At 41.2% G+C, this 9,396-nt stretch overlaps 1 protein-coding gene across 1 annotated transcript; it reads right to left on the minus strand.

The window, feature by feature from the left end:
- Positions 1 to 1,433: 1,433 nt before the first annotated feature.
- On the minus strand, positions 1,434 to 8,873 carry LOC109934268 (G-protein coupled receptor 37-like 1). The gene is made up of 2 exons (XM_048612217.1): positions 8,067 to 8,873; positions 1,434 to 2,240 (listed from the first exon to the last, which is right to left on the minus strand). Exons 1-2 carry the CDS (start codon positions 8,871 to 8,873, stop codon positions 1,434 to 1,436), a joined length of 1,614 nt encoding a protein of 537 aa, XP_048468174.1.
- Between the last annotated feature and the right edge of the window lie 523 nt (positions 8,874 to 9,396).

The following is a 9,396-nucleotide window of genomic DNA, read 5'->3' on the forward strand; positions in this document are numbered from 1 at the left end:
GTACTTAACCTGACAAGGAGCAGGAGTTTTTTGATTAGCCATCAAAAAGACTTCCAGCTGGGGTTCTTGTGACACCGTGGGAGTGTTCCTATCTCTGAGCTAGGAGGAGGCCTGAGTCCAAGTCCCAATGCCTCCAAAAGTGTATCATAATACTTCTGATTAGGTTGATTTATCAAAAAAGGGAGACTTCCAGCTGATTTTCCTTATTTTAATCCTGGAGCGTGAATAACAATTGTAGCACTTCTCTCAGCATTATAGCTGAGGCCAGTTGATTTAGCCTAAATTGGAATTTATTGGTTTATATGCTTAGCCATTAACTAGGACAAATTCTGGAATTAAAAAAAATACTGAATTGATGAATGTTGATAGGAAATATTCTGTCATTGGTCAATGAAAATTCATTTCATTGCTTATCACGTGACATTTTATTCTATCATTGCTGACTTCAGCCTTAAATGTTGAGATAGTTTAATAGGCCATCTAAAACCTGAGAGTTTGGCTTTGTACAGATATTTGAGACTACAATGTAGGGCTAGTCGCCAACTGTTCTAGATACTTAGTGAACTGCCAGTACAAAACTGGGAGATAAATCAGTCTCTTACCAATAGTGCAATTTGCACTGATAAAATATATGTAAAATAAATAAAAGCCATTATGAAATAAAACAAAACACACGTTAGAACCAAGGAAACCAGTTCATATTTTTATTTGACAGTGTACTAGCCAATACCGTAAAGCTAACAAATTATTTCCCTGTTGTGAAATTGCACAGCAGCTGGTTTCCCCATCAACATATAAGATTGTGAATATAAAAACAGCTATTATTCTATTTATTTATTAAATCTGGAAATGTGTGTCTAAATAATACTTTCTGACACTGTAAGGGGTTCAAAACACTATTTATAAAAGTGCAGATCTAGGAATTAGGAGAATGTTAAAGATTACTTCATTCACTGCAGTCTTGTTAATAATAGGGACTGTTGTATGTTCAACTGATAGTCATTCTCAACATGATAGCAATGTATCACAAGTAAAACTGGAAAAAAACAATCTTCCATGTTTTAAATGAAAAGTTTTAGTTAGAATGTTAGGCACTGATCTTCTAGGGATTGACGACAGGGAACTTTATACTACATGGATGAATTTCTAATATTTTCTGCAACAAGTTACTTTTTAATACTTTTTGACTATATTTCATTTAAAAATTGCTTTTTATGGTTTAACTGTCTAAAATAAAGCTTAAACTGAAAGGAAATATTAGTTATTCACACATCAGAAACTTAGTGGAGCTAACTAAACTTCACCTTATTTTACTAGCTCATTTCGGGCAGTAAAAAGAACACCACTAAGTCAAAGAGTTAACTGTGTTTTTGAAAATGACCATGCTTCACCATTCAGCCTTCACGATGCAGGCTGAATGTGAAGGATTGTAACTAACATTGAGTACCGAGGGTCATCATTGTTGGTGTTTCCTTGGAATTATCACAGAAAATAGTTGCCATTTCTGTCTTTAGCTTGCTGTCATGAACATCAATTTCTGAGGTCTCTGGAACACATTCATCACAGCAGCAGCAACAGCAATCCATGAAGGCTCTGCCTAAAGGCTTACAAAGGCACAGAAGCAACACTGGAGTTACAGAGGACTTGAAGAACAGGAAGAACTGATTAATAATGTTGAGCAAGTCAATGGTCTCCTTGGAGACTTCAGGAGAGGTGTAGGTCACCACCATGTTGGAAACATTTTCCGGGATAATGCAGAAGCCATAGAGGATAGTCAGACCAATCAAAGTATTGTTCTTTTGATTTTCATGCTGAGCATGCTGAGAAATAATCTTGAGGTCAGATTTCCTCTCTGTGTTTCTTACTCGTCTCAACACCAATTGGCAAGTCACTGTGAAAATGACAGGCAAGCAAAAGTAGCAACCAAAGTACCACCACATTCTGGAATTCTCATAGGTCAGTGCAAGTTCATAGATATGCTCAGGGAGATTCAAAGATGTTTTGATGATGCAATAGTCAGTGATAACCCCAGAGACAACGGAGGTCTTTTGATTCAGTTGCCAGAGAAGGACTTCAGGGAGGGCCAGCAACATGGATCCTATCCAGATGACTGCCATCTTGGCCACAATAGATAGACAACTTTCTATCAGCCTAATTTGTGACTGTGTGCTTGTTGCAGAACGAAACTTGTCGATGCTTAATGCACATAGGCTAAAGGTAGTGACTCCGAGAGAAGAGACCTAGAAATTAAAATAAATTCATACATAAATAGTATATCTTTTTACAATGCCCTAATGTTGGAACACCTTATAGAGCTACATAAAACAGCCATTCTGCGCCAGAAAAAGTTTATAAAACTCCATGTTCAATTAGAAAAAGCATAAATTAAGATGTTAATCACAGTTTATGTAAAATATTTCCATAATTTTTATTGAAACATTCACTGTAAAATAAGACATTGCCAAACGAATAATGAAAAGACAACTTTAAAATATTCCTTGATGCATCAATGTCTATGTCGTTATTAGAAACATTTATACGAATCTACTGTATAGTAAAGCTTGGTAATTATTCATACATTGGCAGAGGAAGCACATTACATGATCATTCAAGACTTAGTATATTGGAATGTCCTGCCTAAAAATGTAATATAGAATATAGAACATAGAACATTACAGCGCAGTACAGGCCCTTCGGCCCTCGATGTTGCGCCGACCTGTGAAACCAATCTGAAGCCCGTCAAACCTAAACTATTCCATTATCATCCATATGTTTATCCAATGACCATTAAAAGCCCTTAAAGTGGGCGAGTCTACTATTTTTGCAGGCAGGGCATTCCACGCCCTTACTACTCTCTGAGTAAAGAACCAACCTCTGACATCTGTCCTATATCTATCACCCCTCAATTTAAAGCTATGTCCCCTCATGCTAGCCATCACCATCTGAGGAAAAAGGCTCCCACTGTCCACCCTATCTAATCCTCTGATGATCTTGTATGTCTCTATCAAGTCACCTCTTAACCTTCTTCTCTCTAACGAAAACAGCCTCAAAACCCTCAGCCTTTCCTCATAAGACCTTCCCTCCATACCAGGCAACATCCTGGTAAATCTCCTCTGCACCCTTTCCAATGCTTCCACATCCTTCCTATAATGCGGTGACCACAACTGTACGCAATACTCCAAGTGCGGCCGCACCAGAGTTTAGTACAGCTGCAACATGACCTCATGGCTCCGAAACTCAATCCCTCTACCAATAAAACCTAGCATACTGTACGCCTTCTTAACAATGCTATCAACCTGGGTGGCAACTTTCAGTGATCTATGCACATGGACACCGAGATCTTTCTGCTCATCCACACTACCAAGAATCTTACCATTAGCCCAGTACTCTGTATTCCTGTTACTCCTTCCAAAGTGAATCACCTCACACTTTTCCGCATTAAACTCCATTTGCCACCTCTCAGCCCAGCTCTGCAGCTTATCTATGTCCCTCTGTAACCTGCAACATCCTTCCGCACTATCCACAACTCCACCGACTTTGGTGTCATCCGCAAATTTACTAACCCATCCTTCTATGCCCTCATCCAGGTCATTTATAAAAATGACAAACAGCAGTGGCCCCAAAACAGATCCTTGAGGTACACCACTAGTAACTGAACTCCAGGATGAACATTTCCCATCAACCACCACCCTCTGTCTTCTTACAGCTAGCCAATTTCTGATCCAAACCGCTAAATCACCCTCAATCCCATGCCTCCGTATTTTCTGCAATAGCCTACCATGGGGAACCTTATCAAACGCTTTACTGAAATCCAAATACACCACATCAACCGCTTTACCCTCATCCACCTGTTTGGTCACCTTCTCGAAGAACTCAATAAGGTTTGTGAGGCACGACCTACCCTTCACAAAACCGTGTTGACTATCCCTAATCAAATTATTCCTTTCTAGATGATTATAAATCCTATCTCTTATAATCCTTTCCAACACTTTACCCACAACCGAAGTAAGGCTCACTGGTCTATAATTACCAGGGTTGTCTCTACTCCCCTTCTCGAACAAGGGGACAACATTTGCTAGTCTCCAGTCTTCTGGCACTATTCCTGAAGAGAATGACGACATAAAGATCAAAGCCAAAGGCTCTGCAATCTCCTCTCTAGCTTCCCAGAGAATCCTAGGATAAATCCCATCCGGCCCAGGGGACTTATCTATTTTCACACCTTCCAGAATTGCTAACACCTCCTCCTTATGAACCTCAATCCCGTCTAGTCTAATAGATTGTATCTCAGTATTCTCCTCGACTACATTGTCTTTTTCCTGCGTGAATACTGACGAAAAATATTCATTTAGCACCTCTCCTATCTCTTCGGACTCCATGCACAACTTCCCACTACTGTCCTTGACCGGCCCCAATCTTACTCTAGTCATTCTTTTATTCCTGACATACCTATAGAAAGCTTTAGGGTTTTACTTGATCCTACCTGCTAAAGACTTCTCATGTCCCCTCCTGGCTCTTCTTAGCTCTCTCTTAGCTCTCTCTTTAGGTCCTTCCTGGCTAACTTGTAACTCTCAAGCGCCCTCACTGAGCCTTCTCGCCTCATCTCTACATAAGCCTCCTTCTTCCTCTTGACAAGAAATTCAACTTCTTTAGTAAACCACGGTTCCCTCGCTCGACCACTTCCTCCCTGCCTGACAGGTACATACTTCTCAAGGACACGCAGTAGCTGTTCCTTGAATAAGCTCCACATTTCAATTGTGCCCAGCCCCTGCAGTTTCCTTCTCCATCCTATGCATCCTAAATCTTGCCTCATAATTGCCTTTCCCCCAGCTATAACTCTTGCCCTGCGTTATATACCGATCCCTTTCCATCGCTAAAGTAAACGTAACCGAATTGTGGTCACTATCACCAAAGTGCTCTCCTACCTCCAAATCTAACACCTGGCCTGGTTCATTACCCAGTACCAAATCCAATGTGGCCTCGCCTCTTGTTGGCCTATCTACATACTGTGTCAGGAAACCCTCCTGCACACATTGGACAAAAACTGACCCATCTGAAGTACTCGAACTATAGCGTTTCCAGTCAATATTTGGAAAGTTAAAGTTCCCCATAACAACTACCCTGTTACTTTCGCTCCTATCCAGAATCATCTTTGCAATCTTTTCCTCTACATCTCTGGAACTTTTCGGAGGCCTATAGAAAACTCCTAACAGGGTGACCTCTCCTTTCCTGGTTCTAACCTCAGCCCATACTACCTCAGTAGACGAGTTGTCATCAAACGTCCTTTCTGCCACCGTAATACTGTCCTTGACTAACAATGCCACACCTCCCCCTCTTTTACCACCTTCCCTGATCTTACTGAAACATCTAAACCTGCAACAACCATTCCTGTCCCTGCTCTATCCATGTCTCCGAAATGGCCACAACATCGAAGTCCCAGGTACCAACCCATGCTGCAAGTTCACCCACCTTATTCCGGATGCTCCTGGCATTGAAGTAGACACACTTCAAACCACCTTCCTGCCTGCCGGTACACTCCTGCGACCTTGAAACCTTATTTATGACCTCACTACTCTCAACCTCCTGTACACTGGAGCTACAATTCAGGTTCCCACCCCCCTGTTGAATTATTTTAAACCCTCCCGAACAGCATTAGCAAATCTCCCCCCCCAGGATATTGGTACCCCTCTGGTGCAGGTGTAGACCATCCCGTTTGTAGAGGTCCCACCTTCCCCAGAATGAGCCCCAATTATCCAGGTATCTGAATCCCTCCCTCCTGCACCATCCCTGTAGCCACGTGTTCAACTGCTCTCTCTCCCTATTCCTCGCCTCGCTAGCACGTGGCACGGGTAACAAACCAGAGATAACAACTCTGTTTGTTCTAGCTCTAAGCTTCCACCCTACCTCCTTGAATTTCTGCCTTACGTCCCCATCCCTTTTCCTACCTATATGTTATTTTTCTGGAAAAGGAAAAATAATGGAAGCTAATATTAATCTTGTATTGAAGTCTGAAGTAATGAATATTTCTTCTTTTACAAATTACTGCAATATAATCATACAGTCTGCCCAAGCAATGCACTTAAATGTTGTAGGAATTGCACAGTGTTTTAAGCTGTACTTATTATGCAATATTATTACACTAAACCGGGCAATTAATTAAAACAGCAAAAACAAAATCATTCTCACCAATTGATTTGGGCAAAACTAAAATACTGCATGTAGGAAATGTAATGGAAATTAAATCAGGAACTGCTTTAAATGTTCAGCAGGTCAGAAAATATTTGTGAAGAGAGAAACCGAGTTACTGTTTGAAGCATCTCTGTCCATAGATACTGCCTGACTCTTGAATATTGCCAGCATCTTCTGTTTGATTTAAACATTTAAATGTTAGTGCTTAGTTCTAACTTTAAGAATTAACTATTTTCACTTGTGGCATTTTCTTCCTTTTAAAAAAACAACTGTCTCTAAACATACAGCAGTTTCTCTATACCGTCCTCAATTAACCCCTAAAAAGGTTGTTCCTCTCTCTCTCTCTATTATATATAATGTTCTCATGGCATCATGTTCAATACAATGAACACACTGTTGGTGCAATTAAGACCAGTCTCAGCATCCTCAGAGCCAGTATAGCAGAATGCCCAAACTCTAAAACAAAATGAACTTCTAAAATATACTGCATCCTTTGAACTGGTACTGAGTAGCTCCTCCAAAGCATCCTGCAGCTGATCCTCAAAGAAAGCAGTTCTATCTAACGTGCATAATTTACAAGGGTCATTGCTGTGCTAACAAAGGACTGCCATGTATCCATTGTCATACATTCAGCACTTGTACAAAGATGATTTTTAGCTCCATCATATGCATGTTGCTCTGAACTTTATTGCTGATGTTGAAAGATTTAATTGCTGTTATGAATTTTACTGTTTTTCAATGTGGCACATAGCGCACCAGCAAGTAATCACATTTAGAGGCACAATATTTCGATAATTTGGAAAGGTCAGAGTAAACTAATTCACAAGTTTACACCTTGCTGCCAACTAAGATTGATGCAGTCTTAACTGACATAAATTGGACTGCAGCAAGTTATATCACCAAGTTACTTTTGGAATTATTTTATTTTGCTATTCTTTGTTAAGTAAAAACTGTACATAGTTTGGAAAACCTATTCAAACTGCTAATATTTTTATCAGCTAAATTGAGCTTTACTTAAATTTGACTTCTATTTAACACAAAATCTTACAAGCTGCTTTTTTTTTGTTTCATGACCCTGTTGAGCAGTCTCATAACCAATGACAGGTGACAAATTTAGACATAAGAAATATGTAAAGTAATATCCTATGCAGGTGCACTGTATCAGCCGTATCAATTAACTTCCAACAGTAAACCAAACAATAAAACCTGGAGCAACAGAAACAGAAGGTGCTGGAGAAACTCAGCAGATCTGGCAGCATCTTGTGGAAATCTTGTCTAACAGTCACTGGAGTGGAAAATTTAACTGTTTTTCTCTCCACAGAGCCTGCCCGATCTGCTAACCTTCTCCAGTACTTTGTTTTTGTTTCAGATTCAGGACCTGTAACTATTTTATAAAACTTAGAGCGAGTTTTCACCTTAGAATTATGGACTTCATCTTTTTTAGAAAACAGAATGGTGGAATTTAAAGATCAAATATATATGTATATATATTTATTTTCATGACTGTTTATATTTTCTAACAGGTGGTTGGTAGATATTGAGCATGTTTGAGTAACCCTAACTTGTTGTTTTCTGGGGTTATTTTCTCTGGAGTGGTGGAGACCTGGGAGAGACTTGATAGAAGTTGATAAAATTATGGGATGCATAGATAAGGTGACAGTCACAATCAGAGTTGAAACGTCTAATACGAGCAGGCATGCATCTAAAGTGAGAGGGGGAAAGTTCAAAGGAGATGTGACGGGCAAGCTTTTTCTTTAAAGAATTTCCACAGAAATACAAAATATGTAACGTCAGAAATACCAAGCAGAGGGGATCTCCGGGTAAGTGTCATATCACTCTATCCAAAGGACAATTCTTCCCCCAAACAAGCCAAGCCTTACCTCCAGATAGGGCACCACTTTACAGCCTATGTCCCCGAGCAGCCTTTTCTTAGTGATCTCATTGAAGATGACCACCGGCAGACAAAAGAAGATGACAAAAAAGTCCCAACACGCCATGCCGGCCAGAATATTGTTCCAGGCGGTCTTCATATAATAATTATGACAGACGATGCACATCACGGCCAGGTTTCCAATGATCCCAATCGCGAAGAGAATCAAGGATAGAAACATGACCGCATACGCGCTGTAAGTGTTGTCGGTGACAGGGTACAAGGTATTCTCCAACTGAAGTCTCCTCGCTGTTGTTTCCACTCCGTTCACTTCCTCGCTGAGAACTTCAGACGTCGCTTCTCCCCCCGATACCTGCACCCGCTCATCTTTGAGCGAAGGGATCTTGGAAGTTAGTTGGAACTGGGTTGGTTCGACCTGGGGAGATTCCACCGAGTTGCCCTGTGGGCGAGACACGGCAGTCGCCTCTTCTGGGGCAACCCTGTTCTTTTGGTCTGCCCCCCGCCTTGCCCTTTGCTCGGCTTGTTTTGGAAAGCTCACTTTGTTTGGGTTGTCTGCATCCGAGCTGGCGTCTCCTGTGACCTCCAGGTGATCTCCAAGCCAGTGGTCAGTCCCAGGCACCTGCGGAATTGCCGTCCTTCCCAGCTGGAGGTCACTGAGCTCTGGTACCTCTTGCCAGTTGTGCCTCTCTCCGCTCGCAGCTGTTGTCAGGTCATGGTGCCCCTGGATGTTGTCAGTCGTTGTCAATCCTAAAATAAAGAATTGCACTAGAAGCAGATCAGCGAGAGAGGTGGACATTTCACCCCCCTCCTCCCCTTCTAACCGAAAAGTAAACTGCACAACGACGCAGTGTCGACAGATGTACAGCCGCCTCAACCAGACTAAAATTCAGCCCTTTTTGCAAAATCTTCCCACTTGATGAGTCTTATCTGCAAACTCTGCCGACGTTCAGCTCTTTGGAAGTGTCGGTGTGCGATGTAATGTCTGGAGCTATCACAACACAACTTTGTGCATTGATCAGCCTCCTGCAAAGTGAACCTGTCGGCTCCCTTCAAGCTGCCGTTATTTTCGATTCTCTCGATGTTTTCCCAACATTACAACAAATAGAAGGCGCAGCGCACAGTGAGGAGCTTTTGAATTGCCCCCTGCTGGTGTGAATCAATACTTCACAAAAGGGACTCCAAAGGTGGTTTATAATTGGATTTTAATGCAAAGTGCTTGAAGTGCAGCTTTTTTTAAAAAAAAGTTTTACCGATTTCTTAAATGAATGAATATTAATTTTGAATCAGAGATAGTAGGAACTGCAGATGCTGGAGAATCC

The sequence above is a fragment of the Rhincodon typus genome, chromosome 25 (assembly GCF_021869965.1).
Source record: "Rhincodon typus isolate 14 chromosome 25, sRhiTyp1.1, whole genome shotgun sequence".
Taxonomy (NCBI): domain Eukaryota; kingdom Metazoa; phylum Chordata; class Chondrichthyes; order Orectolobiformes; family Rhincodontidae; genus Rhincodon; species Rhincodon typus.

Excerpts from the sequence above, each read along its gene's own strand:
- LOC109934268 (XM_048612217.1), bottom strand. The coding sequence starts at position 8,873 with ATGTCCACCTCTCTCGCTGATCTGCTTCTAGTGCAATTCTTTATTTTA. Across the intron at positions 2,241-8,066 it reads AAGTGGTGCCCTATCTGGAG|GTCTCTTCTCTCGGAGTCAC; the intron begins GTAAGGCTTGGC and ends TTTAATTTCTAG.